We start from the raw sequence: 23,865 nt of genomic DNA on the forward strand, positions 1-23,865 counted from the left end.
ACTACAGCCACTGAGGTTTTCAGGGCCACCACAGGGTGACAGCCACACTGGTTGTAAAGGGGTGTGTGTGGTGTGTGCAAGAGGTGCAGCTTCCTTTGGATGTTTAGTTTCTGCAGGTTTCTTCAACATGGCAAGACTCCTGATAATTTGCCTCCTTTCAACAGGAGTAAGGAATTCTATGCTCTGAAAACACAGTCTGTATGTTCAGCATACACACCAAATGCTGAAAGAGAGAAAGCAGCAGCCAGAGAAAGCAGCAGCCCTCCCCTTGGTATAGCACTCACCGAGCGCAGTTCCTGCCAGGGAGCAGCTGTAAACCTATCCAGTGGCAGACAGGGACAGAAAGTGGCCAGCTTGACACTCCTGGGGGGGTCCTTTCCTTTTTTCTTCCATGCAGTTTATATGTAAAGAGATAATGTGCATACAAATTCTATTAAGTTGTCTCTAAATAAAAAAAACCCAGGAACTACTAACACTTGGAGTTAAAAAGCTTCCTCCACCCCTCAATCTGAGGATCAGTTATTATCTGAACCAGATTTCCACAAGGCTCATCTCTGCACTAAGCCAGAGGCTTTCCATCATTATAATCACAGGCTGTGTTTGCTTTTTGATGTAAACCATACCAAACTTCACAGGAAACATGTCAGAGGCAGCAAAGCCCAAGGCAATAAACTTTGCCCAATGAAAAAGAAAATCCTTTTGTCTGATTTGCCTAGTCTGCCAGATGCCTAGAATTATAATTAAAGAGAGATTTTCTAGATAAAATCCGTGGCCCATTAATGCTTATTAGGGACATAGATACTAGAAATAGTAGAAATAGAACTGCATAAAGGTATTTTCGAGTTCCTAAATGTTTCCCATAGTTCAAAGAAAGGATGTGATTCTTCCAGGAGTTAAGCAATCCTTTTTATCGGAGTATTACAGATAGCAATTCCCATACAGATCATAGTATCTTCAAACAGAAGGCCAAACTACTGCCTTAGCTGCTGACAAACATGGAGATTTGTATATATCTACATATACACTGATGTGCAAATGCAAATGCATTTACATTTAGGACTGTGAGTCACAAAAATTTGTTCTTTTGAAATGTAGGGTACAGGTGTGATACAAAGCAGCACAGGACAAGAGCTGACTATGCTTGATCCTTCTGATTTTCACAGCCTTAAATAATTCTGACAGTGCTGTTGTGAGGCAAACAAATCAATATGGTTATCCTTAGTTTTTCAGCTGGAGATACACAGCAGCACCTGCTGTGAGGGTGTTTTCTGCGGCTGTTCTAACAATTCAGATGAAAATAGGAGAACATGAATATTGGTCCATTTCATACTTCCACATGCTTATACACTAGCAACCCATTACCTCTAATCTTATGCCACATCCTACATTAACTGCAAGCCAGACTAATTTCAACGTTACAGTGAATTGTTTTGCAGGAGTAATAAAACCTGTATGGAAACCCCTAACAGCCCCAAACAGCCCCACCAGGTCTAACATTTGTCCATGGGGCTCTCTGATCTCCTATATCTTCCCCAGGTCTCACTCTTACAGTTGATTTCTCCTGGCGTGGGGCTGCCTTTTTTTAATTTCATAGCACAGCAGTGTTAACATGGTACTTTTGCTCACTTGGACAAACATCTGTCTTCTACTACTGCGTCTCTGATCAAGTGAAAAAAAAATAATGTCATGCATCTCCTATTGTTAAGAAACACTTTCCTTTTATACCAATTCTAGTACTGGGAGTTTTGTCTCTGCTCACTCATTTCCTCATTGATAAACAAACTTATCTGCTGGTGATCCCAGTCCCTTAAACCACTCAGCATTTTAAGAGCAACAGCAAAGTTAAAATGGTAAAGTGGTGGCATTTTTGATCCACTGCATCAGGGTTATGCTTCCTTATCTAGAGGGCGAGTTAGGGAAAAAATATCCTTGAGGCATCTGTAAGGATGCATTTTCATTTCTTGACAGAGAGGACTGCTTGCTTCAACTTCCACATCAAAATCTTCATCTTAGAGCTGGTCTTGGAAATTTCCATCTAGAGTGGCTAAGTCATAAATGAATACTTAGTCTAAACAGTCACAGCACAAGGATAAGATTACCTGAGGTGAGCAGTATAGTGAAACACCAACCTCTCTATTAATTGTGCATGAACTAACATCAATTTTGCTAATGAGCCTTCCGAAGGTACCTGAAACAGCAAGGGTGTGAAGAAAATCTGTCAATTATGTGGGCTTCTTGAAAATTCAAATGAGGATAAGCTGACCTCTGCGCAGAGAAGGGAATAAGAAGCCCAGTGTGCCATCCAAACTGCCTGGAGAGCCTAAAGCTGCTTTAAGCAAGAGCTTTGACTGTCTAGAAGCCTCATCTAGACCATCTGTAGAGGTGAGGGTCTCACCCTAATTGAGCTCCATAAGAAAAGGCAGTGACAATCTTGCTTAATTGTAACATTAGTAGTGTCTTTTCATTACCTGAATGTGTAGCCACGCCCTAGCTCTGGTGAAACAGATACCACACGTTTTAAAAAAAAACCCATAGAATCTGTGTTCTGAAAAAGTCAAAAGACAGCAAATGCTACAATACACAAAAGTTTATTTTTTCTTTTCTGAAGGCAAAATATAATAGAACCTAACATCAATGTATTTTGTACAACAAAACAGTTTTTATATGAGAACAGACAATCCATGAAGAGTTTTTTAAGTCTTATAACTGCTTCCCTTTTTTATCATGCTTTCTTGTGGTCAACAAAAAGTTGGCACAGAAGATGTCATGGCAGTCAGTCAGCAGGCATGCTCCCTCAGATCCTCGTCAGCTGGTGCCACAGGCTGGAGGGCAGGATACTTTCTACTTTTTCCATCACAAAATTTAAAGGGGCAAAAAGGGTGCTGAGAAACTGCAAAGAAATCAGATACACATTCAGATCAAAATCCACGAGACAATACATCTCAAGAGAAAGATGTCCAATAAGATATTCTTGCTGTGTTCCTCTGTAAAATCCTCCAGCATGATAAAAATGACATCATTCACACAGAAAGACTTTCAAATTCTTGAACCTTGCATATACAGAGATTTCTGGATTTTGCAGTAAAGAAAGCGAGAGCCCCATTTTTACAAAGACCAAAGTGATGAACTACAAAAGCTTTCACACATGTCACATCCTAGACTGAAGCTCATACTGAAGCTGCTAAAAGCTCAACCCAAAAGCTAGTGAAGAGAAAGAGGCTTTTTCATAACGGGGGTCTGCCAGACCACCTCACAGAGACAAAAAGTGTGCCTTGAGACTCAGGTCTAAAATGGCTCAGGGTTATCTATACATCTGCTATATATACTGAGGCATCACTGTCATTTATCCTAACATACTCTGCATCACTGACTAAAATTTATCTTAACATCCTCTCTCTATTACAGAACGCAACATTCAAAGAGACTTCAATATATTAGTGCTCAGACAGGCATATGTGAAAAAATCAAGTGAATGGAGAATATTTTATCACAGAAAAAAACACTGGCAGCCACACATTGCAGAACTCAGGTACTCAAAGCACTCCTGAAACTTCAAAAAATACGTATTAACTGTGCTTTACATTGCCTGCAATTCAACTCTACATATTACACACACCTATGCTGGGGCCCTACATGTGTATGAGAGAGTACAGCACTTACGATGCTCACGCATTTTAAAGGCAATAGTAAGCACTTGAATCCTTTTTTTCCTCTCAGATGTGTTTGCATACAATGCAGACACTACATCATGGACAACTTGTGCATCACGGGAAAACCAGGTAACACCACCCCTGGTAATGTCATTTTGTCATAAGCACAGGTCGAAGGTAAAACTAACTGAAGCAGAACTGACTATTTCAGTTCTGGTGCTAAAGGTCAAGCTATATAACATGAGCCACAGCTGAATCAATGAAATGCTGACTTACCTAATCTTAGAGACTGCTCTTTCTGTTTCAAGTGGCTTAGCCCAAGGAGAAGCATTCCCTCTGGTTAAGCTCTGAAGTGCTTAAATAAATATGTTCCTTTAAGTCTGGAAAATGCAAAAGGCTCTTCAGAGGATATCTTCTGCTATTTAAGCATCACTTGATTTACATGGTGAGCTTGTACCATCACATCTACTTGAATAAAACTCAGCTTTGTAACTAGTGCAAATTACATCCTTGTTAAATCAATGAAACAAGATTAATTTGCCTGACAGTGACTTCTATTGCAATTCATAGGATTTTTGTTGCTCAAGTTGTTGATTGTATTTTACAACAAACTCAGCCAATTATCTGCAGCTTAAAGCAAGCCAAGTTTTTTTCCACCTGGAAAATCAGTTGGTCTACAAAATACATTTCAACTCATGGATACCAAAACCTGACTTCCACTTCCATAAAGTCCAAGCAAAACATTTGCTGACAACAAGAAGTTGAGGATGCCACCTACTCTCTTGTGCAAGGTGATGTAAACAATACCTGGGGCTGTCTGGCCCTTGGAATGCTCCTGGTGCTCCTTTCCTCAGTAGCAGATGCCTATCCAGCTTGTTGCCAGCACACAAGAGATCTTAGTCAGCATGATACACGTTGAGGTTTTTTCTTAGGGTTTGGTTTTGGGGAGGGGTTTAAAAATTGTTTTGCATTTCCTTTTGACATTGACTTTCTCCACAGAGATCAAAAAAACCAGCATCAGCAGTAGAGTAAGAATTCAGGGTGGCAGAACGTGGCAGAAGGGGTGATAGGAGAGCTGTTTTCTACTATTATTTTGTGTTTGAAAAGAAAACCATCAATTTGGCTATTTCAAAGCTGGCAGACAGCAGCTTTCTGGTAGCACCTTCTGAATAGTGCCATTTGATACAAATATATATGTAGAAGTCTCTTTTCAAGCTTTTCCACAGTGTGGTTGGTGTTTTCATGGAGAAACTGACTGTTCAGTGCTCAGTCCCTGTGACTGGATCCACGTGTTCCCTGCCTCAGCACCTGCAGAGGTCCAAGCAGATGAAATACCTCGCAGGGCAAACCCACCTGCTGAACTGAGGTGTCATCCACCACACAGGAAGTATTGAGATACATCATATGAGTGATCTCAGGCAAACAAAGGAATGAAATCAGAAAAATTAGTCTTTCTGAAGTCTGCCTCATTTAAAAAATTTAACTAGGCAGTACACTTTTAGATCTGTCTGCTGACTCAAATTATATAGTGACCTCTGTGTTAATACAACTCTCAGTTTTATTTAAGATATACTGTTATTGTTGAAAGACCCTGCACTTCTGTATTTTTAATGATTTCCCAGATATTATTAAATTTCTGCACGTCAAAGAAAGAAATTTGATACTAGCAACAGTGTCCTGGCAATTTTATCCAAGCCACGCAATCAGAAATTTGTTCTGCCTATATTTATTTCTTAATTGACTTCCATATGCCTTTTGTTAGAAAGGCTAGCAAAAATTAAAAGCACAAGCTATGAAAATGCTTCTTCCTAGCCAAGAGAAAACGCTAAGAACTGCTGTCATTTTAAAGTTACTTATACTCAGTCTGACAAAGTATCAAGGAAGAACTGGATTATTTCAATTTCATTATGGAAGAGTCAAACTTACTTCCAGGAACAACATAATGTGCATATGTGCACGCCTTCACAATATCATATAGCACCATCACAATGACTAGCAAGCAGACATGAATATGTAATTCCATAAACATGGCCACAGAAACAGCACATTAATCTTTTAGCTATTTAGGGAATGAGTTACTTATGAAATGATCTTCCCTAAAACTAAATAGGAAGAGTCAGGGCTGGCCCAACCTTTTGTATTCTGTCCTGATACAGCTGCATTTCAAAGGGATGTCTGCCATGATTTTCATCAGTCTCATGCACCTGGGACACTTTTCCCAGAGAAGACAACAAAAATAAGCCTTCTGAATCGAAGCCTTTCTATGAGCTACGAAATCGATGTCACAGGATCTCAAATTCTGTTCTTCCCATGCACAAAAAACGCTCAGCTGCTGCATGGTTTGCGAAGATCAAGATATAGCTGAACCAAGCCACAATACATGTTTAACTGATTTTGGAACTCCATCCATACAGGTTTGAAGATCTTGAATAATCCTGCCATCTTCACACACATAATGTAGCTCACATTTCAATTCTATTTGTCTGTGCTTACTAATGAGAAACTTTACTTGCTCTGATATGCTGAACTGCACAACCCCATACAGAGCCTTGGGGTATCTATGTTAATATTAACACCAATGGCAGCTGCACTTACACATCAGGGAAATAGATCCTTCTGGTCTGATTCTACTCACCAAATGGCTTTAGAACCTGCAAGCTCCAAACCATGGAGAAACAATCACCAACATGCCACCAGTGTAACTTCCATTATCTCTCTCTGCAGTCAGCAACCAAAGACAGGTGATTTAAGCCCATGAACACAGTCTACCGATTTTCTCCAATTCCAGTAGCTCACTGCCTATGGCAGGAGAACTAAGGGCAAAATCTCATTATGCTGCCAGCACATATTCTTTGTTCAGGATACAAGGCTGATAAACATAGGAACAAGCCTAATAGGGACAGATTTGGGAACGGCAACTGTGACAGTATCAGAAAACTAAAGATTTGATTGAAAGAGCCAAACAAGGGTCATACATTTCTGTAACTTCAATAACTACAGAACAGAAAAAACCCCAACCACCAAATATAATGAAAGCTTTACAGAGAAGTTTATGATCATGTGCCCAAGTTAAAACACTTACTGTCCACCTAACGCCTACGTGCATACTCAAGAAACAAAGAGTAATAATATTTCAGGTATGTTTCAGCACTTTTTGCTGATAGAAGAGGTATCTTCTCCTACAAATAATCTTACTTCTGTCTTCTAGAGCTAATGAAAGAAAATTCTTGTTGCAGGAACCGTTGCTGTACCAGATCTCTATCTCTCACAGGCCTGGGTTAATACAAGACCCAGCTCACCTGCAAAGGGAGTCTCTTGCCATTTGCCAAGGGGTTTGAAAAAGTACTGACAATCTGGAATTTGCCAAAACCTTTCAGCCTGGCCTCCTCCACCTCACTCCCTATACCCCCAAGTCAAAAGCACCAAAGAAATTAAAAACAAGGCCAGGAGGCCAGTTTGGAAAAACAAGACCTAGAACAGATAAAAATGTATTTGAGAAAATATATTACAATGGAAGATATTCAGTATTTATTGGAGAAGGACTTTTTTTACTATCCTACAGCTTTTCTGCTAGTGGATTTTTCATCTCCTAGCATCGTGGAGCAGTGATGTTCTTGGTTTTGCAAAGAAAAAAGTTTGATTTAGAATAATTCATGGCTCTTCCCCCTCATCCTCCAACATTTATTAATCCTTGGTGGATTAAAAAAGCAGAATTAGGAGAGACTTCTCTGGATGTAGTTCAGAAAAGTTATGAGGGAAATATTGAGACTACTTCCTCCTTGACAGTTCGGGGAAAAAACACAGAAATTTGTCCTGGTTAACAGTACATTCTACTTCTGCTCATTCTGAGAGTTTCTATTGCATCGGAAATCACAGCAGTCATTATGACTCTACACAAAATAGAGGGGTTCTGCAAACTGTTATTAGTTTACTTTAGTGGATGGTATATGGAAACACAGATATTCACTTCTCCCACCAAGCCCTTTTTTTTTTTTTTTTGGCAAAATCACAAGACATCTAACCTAACAAGAGAGCCACACAAACCAGAGAAGACAAACAGCAGTGTCTTTTACTGATTAGCAACCTTGACAGCTGTGCATAAGTCCCCCTGCTCAGATATGGACTGATGCTTCTGAATATGCAGATACTTAATACCTGGCAGTATTTAGCTCAGCTTTGCCTGCATTGGTGTCTTGATTTAGCAGAAGAGAGCAGCAGCAGAGAATACTCACAGCCTTTGCAAAGACCCCCATAAGCTCTGGGAACTGGTGTGTCAGGAGGGCGAGCATGGCTGTGAAAGAACAGAGTCCAGCAGTGAAGAGGATGAAGAAGGGAAGCTCCTTCTTGGGGTAAACGGAAACTTCGTGAAATGCTGTAGAAAAAGACATGAGAAGGGGAATGCATTATACATTGAAAAAAAATCAAAACACAACACCAACCAAAACCAAAACCAAACCAATGTTCTTACATAGTTTAAACAACCAGAGACACACAAAGGTGCTTCTGAAGGAAGAACAACATGGAAGGTCTGAAACATCTAAGGACATTGTTGTTGTGTCAGTCGTCTCCACCAAGTAATTCTCTCTAAAGATCAGGTTTCTGGTTTACTCTGGTGCTATGTACACATTACTTTTGCCTTCCTTGTGTCAGCATTAACTATAGTGCAGCTGTGCAACAGCTAATCCCAGAAAACAGGCTTAGAAATAAACATCAATTTTTAAAATGTAATCATAAACTAACCCCATGGCTGCATGTTTACTAATGCTGATACACAGAGAGTGCAGAAACGTGCCCGGGAGCAACAGAGAGCCATACAGAAACATTGCTGCAGACCGGTTAAAGCAGGCTGTAGAACTACAGCCTTTGTAAATGTAAATTCTGAGTGTTTAATCTGCAGAGCCAAGAAAAACTATCCTAAAAGTAGGACATAAAAGCATGTATTTTAAAACCTGGAAATTAAATTAACAGTGAATTTTTAAGATGTTTGTTAATATACACTGATAGGAATACAGAAGTTTCCTTGGCTCTGATATAAAAAAATCCTTCACTGGACTTTGGAAAAAGCAGCACCAAGATGACTAAAAGGGTTAGAAGAGGATAATGAGTATTTTACCAAAAGGATATATCCCTTAAACTTTTATGGCAGCTCAGATTCAAGGTGAAAATTTGTCTGGGTTGACAAAAGGTCGGGTGAACTCTTACCTGTCTGTTTCACTCCAGTCTATAGTTTAGAGCTACAGTCAAGATAAACGCAAACTTTGAAACATTTTTTCTCATATAGGACCAACCTCAAGGCTTCCCATACACTCAAATCCTATGGCTATTCATATATATGAAACATTACTCTTCCATTTTGCCTACTCTCTGCTTTGGTGATCAGCTGTCATCTCATTGTACTTGAAGACAACATAAGCACAGGGTAATTCAGCAACATGGCAGGATAATATTTGTGATTGCATTCATCCAGAGTGGAGTGGTTCTCAAAACCAAAAGCAAGAACTCGTAAGAGTTTAAATTAGAATATTAAAAACTAAAAATATGTATGACTCTCGAGTCTGCTAGTTCAATCAGTTAAAAAAACAAAAGTAGAGACAGATTACAACTTCTTTTTGATTTAAAATAAATGTAGAAATCAGAAACACCAGAACATGGATTTTGTAAGTCTAGGATCTCTTGTGCTTTTCTTGCACTGCCTTTTCACACAGGCTAAACCCTGCTGTTCCAGTCTGTTATCCAGTCAGGGAAAAAGCTTTGTAATTAATATTTTTAATTTGGAAAGCCTATCAGATTGTTGTGTTCTGATATAATTCCAGCTGATTCTCCCATAAAACATACACAATTAAAGGGTGTGGACAGGTACACAAAACCCCTGTAACCCACCTGTGTCTGTCATGGTATGCTAAACCCTTCCCTCCTCTAACCCAGGAGATTTTGCAGTGAAAGGCATTTCCTGTAACTGCCAGAGCAGAACACACTGTCTGCATACGCTGTTAAAGAGTCCCTCGCTTCTAACGTTTGACAAGAACGATTAGTTTTGCATCTAAAAAGAGAATGCTGAACTATTCTGCATGACTTTGTCATTCCTAAATCTCCTGACACTCCACCCTCCCCAGCTCAGCAACCCTCTGAGTAAAGCAAGCAGAGCACTGAGAGGTGTTGTTATAATTAGGATGATTATAATGGGGTGGGGAGATATTGTCAGTTGCCAAAGATTTCTGCGTAATATCAGCAAGAATGTGCTGTGAAGGAGAGACTTGCAAAGAGTGGATTTTCACTGCATTATTCTCACCTAATGTTTACTCATGTAGGCTTATAAAAAGAGGCAACACATTTTTCAGCCCAAACCAGAGAGGTTCTGAATGAAAGACTACAAAGGGTGCAAATGCCCTCAAAACCAGCCTTCCCAGCAGAAGCAGGCTTCATTTTAATTGTTCCAGAACAAATTTCTCTTTATCCCTTCTTCAGGAGAGAGAAGGTGAGAGAAGAATCTTCTTCCTTGGATCAACTTTTATTTGCCTCCTTCGCCCTGACTCTGCAAACTTGTGTGTGTTCCACTTGTGCTCACGAAGTCCCACTGAGAGAACACATGTGGGAATGAAGTGTAACTGCAAGACTGGCTGCTTTGGCTCTTCCTCTGCATTCCTGTGCTTCACTGCATGCACTGCAATAAGTCTCATTAGCTTGGACTGTAACACTTCTTGAGGGCTGGATCTCTCTTTGTATCTGGGAACATTGTTGGCACTTTCCTAATACACACCATAAACCCACATAAAATTGACTGAGATGACTTCATGTTGATCTCTTCATAACAGTACACACACCATAACATGAAGAAAACCCTTTCTTGCTGTTTAAGACTGCTTTTTGGAAAATGTAAGCACAAGTTGTCATGAGTACTAGCTGCATTAATGATCCAGCTGTCCTCAAGCAAGTTGGATCTTGCCTTGGAATTTAAGGAGCTAGTCTGTCTACCAAAGATTAACAAGGCTGTGACACTGTGCTGTTGGTTTGATTGGGATGTTAACCTAAATGAAAGATCAGTGTCTTGGCAAGAGAGAATAGCAAGACCTAACTGATTTGTATCTCTTTGGTAATCTCTCTCCCTGTCCGTAAGCTGCCAAAAATAGTAAATACAGCTAATTGTTATGAACTATGCTGAGGAGCTGCCTCTTGAACCATCACAGAAGCTCCAGAGGCTCACTGTCAATCTGGTTATTCTAATCCAGTGTACTCAATTTGAAAGGCATCAAAGGAGATCAGTGCTGCAAGACTCAGGTAAACTATTCTCCGGTGTCAATGGTAAGAAGAAATAGATTGAACATACATGGTAGTAGTTCTCTATCTGCAGTTTCTGTACAGATAGGGTAAGGGTAGAAAAGATGTCCTTTTTCCAGTGGATAGGGGATCATTCTGAAAGCTGAAAAGAAAACACAGTGCATAAATTACTGTGAGCGTGGCAGTCATACTTAAGTATACTTGCAATTCTGAAAAACAAACATAGGCAAAACATTTATATTCGGTTGCAAACAGCATATAAATTGCTTAATGAAATGCCAAAATATAAATCTACATTGAGCTTTTAATCACAAAGACTCCTATTATTTTTATTCTTGAGACAATGTTCACTAATGTCAGGTGAGACCACATTACAAGGACATATAAAAATGTTTGCATAATCAAAGCCCATTATACTTCCAATTTCATAGCCAAATTTACACATTTTGTCTTAGGCTTTTAGGCTGCAGAATTTTTAAATTTCAGGGGAAAGAAGTGTATCTGATACAACAGGTATAGCCTACAAAAATGACCAGCCAAGCCTGTAAATTCAGACCAATACTCACAGTTTCTGTGCATCAAGCATAATAGAAGTTTTCATGGAAAAAATACACTACTCTTTTTCCATCACACTCCAGCTAGCCAGGTAACACAGATGACATGAGCTCTGAGGACCAGTTTTCCAACACAGTCATGTTTTCATTTTCTATTTGGCAATCAAAGATTAATACTAAATTATTAAACCCAGGTTCCTCTCATGCATTCTTTCTAAATGCAGTGGATCAAGTCAGGTTTCCAATATAAATCTTCAGGTCATGGATTAAATAATACTTAATCTTATGATTTTCTAAAATTGAAAATAATAACAGAGAGGGAGGGAAATGGATTACTAAATCTTGATGGTGCTGATGTCATAGGCCATCCGAGTGTGGTTTATGGAAACATCAGAATACTTGACTGAAATATAGCTTTGCAATCAAGACATCCTTTTCCATTATCCTATATATTATTTTCACTATTAAAATGTCATCAACGTGTTATTCTCACTACTCCTATGAACATCAGACACTGAAGCAATATTTTCCCCAACAGATGTCCTAGAAGCACTGTACACTTTAGCTGTTAGGTACAGCCCACTGCCACACAATAATACTCCATTATCTCTTGCTCACAGGGCAACTTAAGAACTGGTTTAAATACATAGTCCCCCAATATTTTCAGCTGTTCACACTGCATTTGAAATGATGTTAACTGTATTTTTTTGTGAAATTATATTGTATTTTTTCTTGATTGCTGAATTTAAAGCAATAAAGAAGGCAGAGATCCTGAGATTGTGAACCAACCTGGGCTGTAATGCTCTTCCAGTATTAACCACCCCTCTCCACAGCAACCCAAAAAGCCAAGTACAAATACAATAATCCAGGCTGGGTATGATCTTAACATACAACAAACTTGAGTGTCTGTACAAAAACATATGTGGAACGATGTTCAATGCTCATTTCTTCAAAACCCCTAACACAAGTTTTTCCTTCCAATTTGGCTTAATATTGAAACAGACAATCAAGCCTCTTCTGCCTTACCCTAAGCCACAGTAATATTTTAATCAAGATTTTAATAAGATTTTAATCAAAATAAAATGGGAGGTAAAGATGTTGCTTTTACAAAACAAGTGAAAAATGTCTGGATAGATTTTACTGAATGTAAGCGGTCATCCTTGACATGATGCCAATTATGGAATATTTACGGCAAAACAGCCTTATTTAGCAAGGAAGTGCTCTGGTTCATCTAGATCAGTTTGTGTCTATGTAGGTACTTCTCTGCCTTACTCCTACATTATTATTTGATCCTATCTTACATTAAATGACTCAGGTAGCACAGAGGCAGTTTGCCACTCACCCATGTACTTGCTGCAAGAGAAACTGCAGTGTTTGGGAACCCCTAGGTTTCTCTTCTTCGTGCAAACAGTAGGAATTTTGACACAAGTTTAGAAACCAACACTGACAAACCATCACCTTGGACACTTCTGAAATTTGGTTACACTTGAAACTGCAGACCTTCTGTACAGAGAGCCTGGCCCAAACACAGTGGTGGCACTTGGCCTTTTATAGTTGTTCTACAAATAAAATACCTACAAACACCTAGAAAGGAAGCAAGGGCAACTGGCCATGTATTATACATAGACTGTTGGTTAAAACTAGTATTTAATTACATTTAATTTCTCTGTCATGTGTTCACTGGTTTTCACTTACAGTTATGCAGAGATGCCAAGATATGGACCAAATGTTATAATTATTGGACTAGACACTGTGAAACCATTAAAACCCTTGGTTGTCTTCATGTGTGACCAAAATTTGAACAAAATTTTTGAGGACTTGTGCACTGTTCATATTTTTCTGAAATCACTGTACAAAATGAATTATGGATTATTCTGCAGAAGTTATGCAATGATACTCATTTACATCTTTACAGACTATTATACAGCTATTAGCTAATAAAGTACATGTTCAGATTGCTGATTGTGGAGATAATAAGAAGGGGAATGTAGTTAGATGAGAATGCCCTACACTGCCTTCAGGCACAGATGACGTGATTTCCTAAGTGGCAGGAAGACTGCAGGACAGCCAGACTCCTGTGCCAAAGTATAAACCCTTTAGGGGCTCCCCAGCCTGACCAAGCAGAAGAAGATCTGTTCAGGATTCCCTGCAAAATACTGCTTTTTACTAGTGAAATAATGAACCCTGGGCTAGAGGACTTCTGCAATAACCCAGAAGAGAAGGAACACCATGTAAAAGCAAACCACTGAAAATAAGCCATTGGGAATGAACCTATGACAGAGAAAATAATAGACTGGGAGAAATGATAGGAGAAGAGCTAGCAGATGTGTCAGAGAACAATGCAGCAGAGCAAACCCCAGGCAGCACTGGTATGGATTATTGAGCAAGGTGTTCTGCACGCCTAGAAATAAAACCAGTGCATCCTCAGGGAGCCTACACTGCAAATTAGGCAAGTTCAGGTCATTTCATACTGTAACTGAGATAGTCACTTTTACATTGGAAGTATCAAGTACATTCCTATAGGAATTACCATGGTAACAAAATATCTTTTCTATCAAAGCTAAATGAGGACAAAAAATGGTGAAACACACACACAAAGAAGTTGGTATAATAACATATGGAGAGGATGAAAAAAACCAGAATAAAGTAGAGCAGAAAAGGGGAACTAGATTACATAAAGGAAAAATCTGCCTCCAAAAAAAAGTCCACAAAGGCTGATTATAAATTGTACTTTTAAATTTTCTGAAACCTGGTAAAAAACACATCTCAAAGACAGGATAAGATATATTAGAAAGTTAGTAGATGACCTTTGGAGGTCATATACTCCCACCTCCCACTCAAGGCAGGGACATTTCCAAGTAAGGTCGGATTGCTCAGAACTATGTCAAGCTGAGCTCAGAATGTCTCTGGGGCTGTAGGTCCCACAGCCTATCAGCAACCTGTTACAATGCACCACAACTCACTGTGAAAATATGTATCTTAGCTCTGGATTAAATTTCTCTTGTTTGAACTTGTGTGTATTGCTTCTTCTCTTTATGCTGGGCCATTCTGTCAAGACTATGACTCTCTCTTCCACATCATCTCTCTGTTGCGTGGCAGAAGACAGCAAATGGATCATCTCTTCACCCACCATAAATCTTCTCCAAGCTGAACAAAACCAGCTTCCTCAGCATTTTGTCCTACATCACATATTCCAGTCCCATATGCATCCCAGTAATCCTTCACTGAACTCACTCCCGTTTGTCGGTTTAAAAAAAGTCATGAAGTACAGTATTGCTTTATATTACACATTAATATATACCTCATAATTTCCAAATATCAAAGCATTCTCAGAATCACAAAATAGTGTGGGTTGGAAAAGACCTTTAAAGGTCATCTAGTTCCAACTCCACTGCCATGAACAGGGACACCTTTCACTAGACCAAGTTGCTTGAAGCTCCATCCAACCTGGTGTTGAACACTTGGAGGGATGGCGTATGCACAGCTTCTCTGGGCAACCTGTTCCAGTGCCTCACCACCCTTATTGCAAAATACTTTTTGCTTATGTCCAAGCTGAATATACTCACAGTTTTAAACTATTCATTCAAACAATGACAAAAAAATCTCTACAACCCTGGAATGAAAGAAGGTAAATTATTATCTCCTTATCCATGAGCAAGAAAATGTGTCTCAAAGAAGTTGGGAAATTTTGTTCAGTATTACACAGCAAACACAATACAAGACTTCAAACCCCTTTTTCTCATTAAATGAAGTTTGTCTTTTCAGTTCAAATTTCAAATATTTCAATGCTGGTGAGGATGTAACTGGTGTCCAAAATTCTCACATACTATACTTCACAAAATACTATTATTTTTTTCATGACATTCAATAAAAGTATTTAATTAGCTCCTTTTTAAGAAAGAGGATTACTTACTGCCTTCCCATGTACAGTGTAAGAGGTTCAATGCCCCCTCTACTCTTTTCCAGTGTTGAAGATGAAAGAAAGCATATGCTATTGCTTCACTGTCCCCTCTCTTCAGAATATGTTCAGGGGGCAGAATTAGGCTTTTCATTTCTAGTAGATACTGAAATAAAAAAGCAGAGCACAATTACTGCAGAAGTAATATAAAACACAGAAAGCTGACTGCAATTCTATAATGTACACTGAAAGGTCTATTTCCCTAAAGTACTTTCTCTCGTAAGTGTTTCATCAAATGTGTAACATCACCAACTGCACTTGAAGACAACTATTGAATTATTCCCAGAGACTAAGACATGCTGTCAGATGGTTCTGCTCTTCAGCAGTAGTATGGGGACTACAGAGAAATTCAAAATGAAACATCTCTCTTATTGAAGGAGATGAAAAAAAGGGCTCAAATCAGAAAATGGAATTTAATTACAAGACTTTTTTAATTAAAAGTGTTTATAATAAAATAAAGAAGACTTTAAGCATTTTGATGCACAAAGTCTTCCTACAAGGAAAAACACAGCACTCATGGTTTGCACACAGGTTCCTGCATTTACTGCATTGCCTTTAACTGGTTGCGAGGTCTATGAACATGCAGGATTGGCAGCCACCTAAGTAGCTAATAACAAGTTACAAACTAAAAATGTTACTAAATGTAACAAATGCCTGCTTTTCCATGGTGGGGCGGGGGTAAAAGTATAGGAAATTTAAGCTTGCTACTTGAAATAGTTGTTGAATGTGTTACTATAATGAAAAGTACCACTGACTAAACCAAGTTTCACAGAAAATTTCCCCATAACTGGCTTTCGCCCCCAGCAGAAGCAGATGAAAACCAGAGAGGGTTCATGTCACAGGAGAAGACAGAGGTCTCAGACATTATTCAAGCAGGTGGTTTTTTCCTCCCTCTTCAATCCATGAACTAGACTACCAGTTAACTGGACAGACAACTCGCGCCAGTTCAGCAGACATCTCATCACTGCTGTTACTACATTCGTTAGTGGAGGGGAAAGAAACAGCAGAGGGCAAAGGTATACCCCTTGTTATATGCCCCTTGATGGCATCCTTTACAGCAAAAGGAGTAGCAGACAGAAAACAGGCTGCTGAATCAGCTCCTGTTTGTCAGTTCTCCTGAGGAGTGTAACACTTCCCAGCTGTGTGCTGACTGCTCTTCCACAGCACAGGGAAACTGTTGCTCTCTTCCAGGATGCCCAAGATCTCCCCACCAGACTGCTCAAGTTAACACAAAAGGCAGTAGGTGAGTCAGGCCCTAGCACAAGGCTGGGAAAGTTATGGCTAATCACTGGCAAAGAAGGAGGGAGTGTGCAGCCTCTCCATTTTACCTGGTGCTACAGCCTGGTCTGGAAGGAGGAGGACTGCAGGACCTAGGGACTGACAACTTCCTAGTGCAGGCACCCATGAGGAGACAACCTGGCACCAGAGGCGAAAGGGAGGCATGGGTGGTGTCAACCCTGCACAACTCCTGATAAATGCTGACTTCTGTGAACAGGGTGTGCTGGTGCAAAAAAGGAGGCAAAAGAAAGAAATGAGGATTGAAAGTCAGCCTTGTGGAAAGGAAGAGAAAAGGGCAGAGGAAAATGAGCACCAACAGCATAATGTCATGCAGGATGTCCTAGAGTTTGTCACCCCTTTGTCTAAAGGAGCTGTCAAGCAGGTTAAAGATTTGGAGAGCTCATGATCGAAACAGAGAATTGTCAACCCTGGCAAACAGATAAATACTTCAAAGAGGAGCGAGAAATCACATGTTTCTGATGCAGGTAACAGCATTAAAGGAGGAGAAACTGAATTAGCAGTGGGAGTAGATGAGTGTGATACCTGCCTTTTAGAAAAATCTGACAGAGCTACAGAGCAGGTGGATTAATGGAGGAAGCTGCAATTTAGTTGGCAGTCCAAGTGATTACGGGTGACAGAGAGAACAGAATGAAGAGCTGACAAGAGGGAGGGAGCTGCCAGGCTTACATGGATACAGCAAACATTCACTGCCCTAATGAATGCCTCACCCTTTTAAAAACGCATACTGTACCTGTTGAGCAGAATGGAATACAGCTGCAAGAGCTGCAGGTTTCTACCTGTTTTATTAATTTAGAACATAACTCTTACTTCCATATTTTCTGCAAAATTAAATGAGAAAGTAAGTTCTCAATACTCAAATATTTCAACCAAAGGGAAAAAAAATAAACCCAATGACATGTCACTATTTGTAGGGAAAGAAAAACCAGGAAGAATTGTCATATTTCTAGGAGCGTTAAGAAGAAAACATGTTATTTTGATTCTTATGTACTGCTTGTTATCAGCAATCAAAAAGAAATCAAGTGGATGTACCAGATGGAAGGATATATCTTGACACTTGCAAATCAAGCTTAGTCCTCACTCAGTTATGTCGTCTTTTCAGTCTGCATTTTTCTCAGTTTCAGAAAAAAACTATTTTTTAAAGTTCCTCAGATCAAAAATGTGAAACACTCCTCCCTCATTACTCTATCACAGCTACGTTCCCAAACAAACAATCCATAACCTGGCTTGGCGATATTCAAGGAGACCCACACACAGAGTTGATAGGTGGCTCAAGACTATTTGTGACTCATAATTGTTTTTATTCTATGCATAAATGTCAGCCACACCTTTTGGACATACAAACTGTCAATTAATTTATTCTGGAAGCATTTCCAGCAGGAACACTGACTGTACACAGCCCCAGAGAGACCCTGTCTGGAACACTTCGTACAGTTCTCATCAGGCACTTTCCAAAACAAAAAAGATAAAATTTCTTAAGTACACAAAGAAATGGCTTTGGGACACAGCACTTGAAGGCCTCCATCTACTTAACTTCTCTGAACATTAGTAAAGGGACCCAAAAAGCTACCTAGCTGTTAGCAGGGCTTGATTATTATGGAAGGAGAGATATGACTGTCCATGAAAATTAGGATGGCCTTGATGTCCTAGAATATCATATCCATTGGTGCACTGCTGTATTTTCAAGGAGAGTTGAAGAGCCCAGAGGGCATTCGGGTTCCTGGAGGTTTTGCTGGCAGGACTAAGGGTCTGTCTGGAGATAGCGTAGCCAAGGGCAGCCCCATTTTATGGTAGCTGCAGGCTACTGGTCCCAGACCTTTCAGAGGCAGGACTGAGTCCCAGCAATCTAGCAGGGTTTCTAGCAGGTTGTCTGTGAAACCAACACAGTCCCCCTGAAACGTTTCATATTGGACAAGCAGACAAATTCCAGTCAAATGAACTAAACAATAAAAAAATTTAAAATCTTTCTTTAAAAACCATCCAATGAGCTGCAGTCCTCATGCTGCCCATATAAGGTGTGAACTACAGTCCTGATGGACTACTGCATGCAACAAACATCTCCAGCGGCTGGAAAAAAATCAGCTAAAGACACCTGACTGTAGTTTCCAAGAGGCTGCTATTATGCTTCATCAAAGGTACTATACCAGGCAGGTGCAGTCTTCTCTTCAACCACCAAACTTGAGGGTGGGAATCTGACTATTCATATCCCAAAATCTCCAAAGGCCTTACTCCAGATCACAGCCCTTGTTGTCACAGGACTAACAGGGACACAAAATCCAATCACACCACTAAAATTCATACTTAGTAACCTACATCTCTTGACAGACTCCTTATTAACTCTAACTCCTGATACACTGGCATCTGTTGCTGGCATCCACTCAGATTGAACTACAACCTTCACAATTTAAGTAAAAAAACTTCAATAACTTAGCAATCCTTTGAACACAAAGGGAAGAGGGGAGCCCTCTGTCATCCTGACAGAGCTCTGAACCCAAGCATGGTTCCACTTTAGAGGGAGAATCAAACAACAGGCTAAATAAGAAACCTAGCTAAGAGCTAGGCATTCATGGAGGAAACCTAGATGGTAAGACCAAGACATCTCCAACTGCATTTGTTTTTCAGGAACAAATGAAGAAGGTTAACTAGAACAAGAAACAGAATGCTGTCACCATCTGGGCTTACCACATTCCTTTAAAAAATGAACCAGCTCAGAAACAAACAGCCTAGAAAATTTCAGCCAGAATGATCTCTTCATTCTTGTGGCCAGTGACAGGACTTGTGCTGAGCACTGGAACAGGCTCCCCACTGAAGTGGTCACAGTGCCAAGCCTCACAGAATAAGCTTTTGAACAGTGCTCTTGGCCACATGGTGCGACTCTTGGGGATGGTGCTGTGCAGGGCTGGGAGCTGGACTTGATGATCCTTGTGGGTCCTTTCCAATTCTGGCATTTTCTCTGATTTGATGATTCTATTACCCAGCCTCAATGAAGTTAGAAGCAAATACTGGAGTTGCACAATGATTTCTGCCATCATGAGATAGCTCAATTAGCCCTTGGCCACTGCATTGTTCTGGCTTGGAATCTTTTTCGGGTTCTCTTTTTTTTTTTTTTTCTGATCACTCTCTTCTCTCCCTCTAACCTAACCTTTTTTTGTCAAAGACCTGTATTTGGGAGTTACAACAAGTGTAGCAGTAGTTTTCATGTGCTTCTACAGAGGGCTTCTGGGCCAGTTACATGACATTGTGATAGGTACAGCTCAGCTACAGCCATTCTGTACACATACAGGAATGTCTTTTAGAGAGCATTTGGAGAACGACAATGGACCTTGTATACATGAAGTGCAACAGGGTGGAATTTATACTTCTCTTGCTTAAATCGATTGAGTATACATTGTTTATTTCATAATATTGACAGCTCTCTGGCTCCTAATTCTCTTCTGCTGGGAGTGCTTTTAGCATTCCACATTACTTCAGTGACCTTTTATAAAATAAATCAACCTAACTCAGGCAGGTTTCCTTCTTTTCCTCAACTGTGCAATTCAACTATGAAATTACAGCTCAGGTCGCAAATAGGCAACAGTCACTCCTGCACCTGTGACAGCATCCCTCCAGGCCAGAATATCAGAATTTAACATTGTTTGAACAGGAACTCTCCTCCTCCCAGTGGGATGAACAGCATAAAGCTTAAGGAAGTTCCAAAAGCATAAAGCTTAAGAAAGTTCCAAAATACTGGTTTCTACATGCCCAGTAAAGCCACTTTTAGGTCACCTTTCAAATTCTCATTACATTGATGGCAATTAAGAAGTTTGGCCTTTTTTGCTGGAAATACAGTAACAAATCATCTCACTGAAGAGTTAAAAACTCTCTCAAACATATCTCAAATAGTTTCTCTGTAATATCATGGGGTGTGTGGAACAGATTAATTTCCCATCTGGTCTATGAATTTGTTTGCATTATTTGTTTCTATTAGCAACTACAACTTACTAGAAACCACACAAGCATATGGACAGACACAGTTCTTACTAAAGAAAATCAAAATAAATAAGAAAAAAATGAGAAGGGATGCAACAGATAACAGATGACTCTTTAAAAGCATTTAATTCAATGGTTTGTTACATCCTTTTAAGAGACTGTTTATAGACAAAACTCACATTTGTTAAAGAAATATCAATATTTAAGTTGTCTGATTGAAATGCAGCATACTTCAGCAGAGACACTCTTCAAATCAACTTAGCTCCTGGCTTACATACCAAACCCATACAACTGTGCGTAGGACATACTTTTGACTCACTTTCAGCAATCAGATATACAGACCATCATCTGTTTTCTCTTTAATGAATACCTCTGGTCTCATACATCACAGAAAGGAGGGGGGTGCTTTTCATGAGGAGTTTGAATGAAGGGAAAGAGCTCTGCAAATCAGTTCAGGAAGGGTGTTCCACAACTGAGAGATGTCCCATAGACAGCTGTGGAAGCTTATCAGCATTAGCTTTTTATAGTGCTGTTACATACAAGTAGGGAAGCCCCAAACACATATAAATAAAATTGATGAAGTTGTGTGTCTGTGTATATATATACACCTTTTTTCCCAACCACTCCACAAATTGTGTACTCTTTGTGATATAGTATGTACCTATAAACCCCTCTGGGATTACAGCTTCAGTGGCAATACAACCCTCTCTGTTTAACTTCTAAATTTTTGTGCAGTACGTTAAATAATTTGTCACGTTTGTAGTTTATCTCTTCCTCACTCTGAACAAAAGACTCATTAACTTTTAAATCCTAGAGAAGCTCTGAACACACGTTAGTTTTGTGGCCCTGTTAGATTTCTTGTGATGCTGCTTGCTAAAACTCTTCCCATTTCATTAAAAACAAATGGGATACGACTTCAATTACAATTGAGTGGAAATTGAGGTGTAATATCCACACTGCGTAAAATTATAACCAAAAACGTAGTTTCACACCTTAATATCCCTTAGCTAATAGCAGAAGGAATGAGTGTGAAATCAGCACTGCTGTATATTAATCTGTATTAGGCTATTCTGTTTTAATGTTAAAATATGAACTAAATGAACCTCTGGAGTCTGCTCCTATTACTACCTTGTTATCCTGGTAATTTATGATTCACAAAGGTTTTCAATTTCAGAGTGTCAGACTTTGAAAAACAGAGGGAATCAATTAACAACATGAACTTAAGGAGGAAGAGGACTGGAATTTCTCTAAGTCAAAAGTAGACAAAATAATATAGAATCTGCATTTCACATATGGGCATACTTGTCAGAGAGGAAATTCAGCCTTTTATTGAACAGCCACCTAACCAGAAGCTGGCTAGTAAGAAGGAGGTCATAAAGGATGAATGAAAGTACTGATCTACAAGAAAAGCAGGATCTTGGCAGTCTGGAAGTGCAGTTATGGGACAAATGCCACAACTTACAGTAACGTGGATTTTGAGAAGGAGGTCAAACTAAAGAACATCAAGGTCTTAAGTATAAACAGAAATAGAAAAAGCAAAAAGGTAGTAAATTAAGACTTGGCCTCAGTTTAATGGCAGTGTAGAGCCTGGAGACAATAGCAGGATGGACATTAGGAGCATGCACAGAAGTGGAGGCCAGTGCACCAACTACCTCTGTCCCTGAACAGCGAATAAACCAGTCCCAGAAACAGCCACTAACAAAACTGACCTAAAGCAAAAAGATCCCCACTCAGAGTAACTGATGAGAGACATAAATGCAAAGCCATTCATTTAAAGAGGATGGAAACACTGTGTGTTAATATGGGAGTGTTAGTATGCAAACTGTTAAAAGAGATTTTGATGGAAACAGTTATCAAAAGAACGGAGATAAGTGAGGAAAATGGAACAGGCTCCAAGGACTGCTCATGACAGGCTAACCTGGTCTTTTTCCTTGGCAAGATCTCTAACTGGGCTTCAGTAGAACATTTAGAAAAGTTCACCCAGAACAGGACTGGGCTAGAGAATTAAACAAGCAACTGGGCAGAACAGAAATACAAATGGCTGTGTTGTTGCAAGAACAATTGGCACGGAAGAAAGTAAACAGAGAAGGCCTGGAATCAAGCTTTATTTAATATTTTCATTTTATAGTACGATACAAAAATAGAAGCTTAGCTAATAATACAAAAGGACTCATCTCACCTAAACTTTGTTATCTAAAAATCAGGCTTTCACAGGAAAAGTCAATACAGACACATTGAGGAGGAAAAGTCTGTCTAAAGAACTAAGACAGCTCATTCTTTCTACTGCCTGTAGAGGAAATCTAGATGATTTTACTAAGCAAATAGCCTAACTTTCAGACAGCTACACCATACTATTTAGTGGTTGGCACAACAGACAAAGCTCACAAAGAAAACATTTAATTCCTGCAATGCATGAGAATTAACTTTCTGCAACCCATGTGTACATAGGGAAGAGGGTTTGGGCTTATCTTGACCAGACTTGGTGTTCAGCTGTACCTAATGAATAGGCTCCCTACACTGACACATCCCAGTTTTCTGATGCTTACTTTCAAAGGGCAATAGCAGCCCAAAGGTTTGTGGGGTGAAGTTCAGAGGCCAAAAAGATCCAATGGCCAAAAAACATCCTCCTTTAGCCTTTAGCAACCTCTTGGCAACATTTTACTGCTGAGATACAAGTCCCAGAGAGCAGGTATGGAAATTAGAACATAAATCCATTTTTTTTACTTTGTAGTTCTCAGCAATTCTTCATCTCTGAGCTTTGCATTCTCAGAACTTAATGACAGGTTGCTGCATAAGGAATTACTAATGTAATTTATATGAAGCACACCATGAACTCCAAAGATAGGCTCTTTTGTACAGCATGCCAAAAACGTATTCTTACATATAATCATCAAAACAAATAAAATATGCTACTTTGAACTAAAAGATCTTTAATGACTGTTTTGCAAATAATAATCTATCTTTATCCATGATCTGCCTGCAGCACAGCATTTGGTGCATCCACTTCAGCTGAAGTTTCGAGTTGCACAGTCCTGAATGCGACATTGCAAATGAAAAAACTGTGCATATGATCAGCTTCTTTTCCTTTCCATTGTTTGCTCTCTTTTCCACAACATCACTCGTTATTCTAACACAAAAATCAGGAGTTATATCCTCAGCAGTA

General features: G+C 39.5%; 1 protein-coding gene across 2 annotated transcripts in view; it reads right to left on the bottom strand.

Annotated features, from left to right (window-relative positions):
- Positions 1–2,569: 2,569 nt before the first annotated feature.
- ST7 (suppression of tumorigenicity 7) overlaps positions 2,570–23,865 on the bottom strand; it is a 143,169-nt gene continuing 121,873 nt past the window's right edge. For both annotated transcript variants that reach the window (XM_039570824.1, XM_039570825.1), the window contains exons 12-15: positions 15,393–15,543; positions 10,975–11,067; positions 7,883–8,022; positions 2,570–2,890 (exon numbers count right to left, since the gene is read on the bottom strand). In XM_039570824.1, the coding sequence (XP_039426758.1) occupies positions 2,795–2,890; positions 7,883–8,022; positions 10,975–11,067; positions 15,393–15,543 (480 nt within the window). In that variant the 3' untranslated portion in view covers positions 2,570–2,794. The remainder of the gene's footprint in view (positions 2,891–7,882; positions 8,023–10,974; positions 11,068–15,392; positions 15,544–23,865) is intronic.

The sequence above is a fragment of the Corvus cornix genome, chromosome 1A (assembly GCF_000738735.6).
Source record: "Corvus cornix cornix isolate S_Up_H32 chromosome 1A, ASM73873v5, whole genome shotgun sequence".
In the NCBI taxonomy this organism is placed as follows: domain Eukaryota; kingdom Metazoa; phylum Chordata; class Aves; order Passeriformes; family Corvidae; genus Corvus; species Corvus cornix.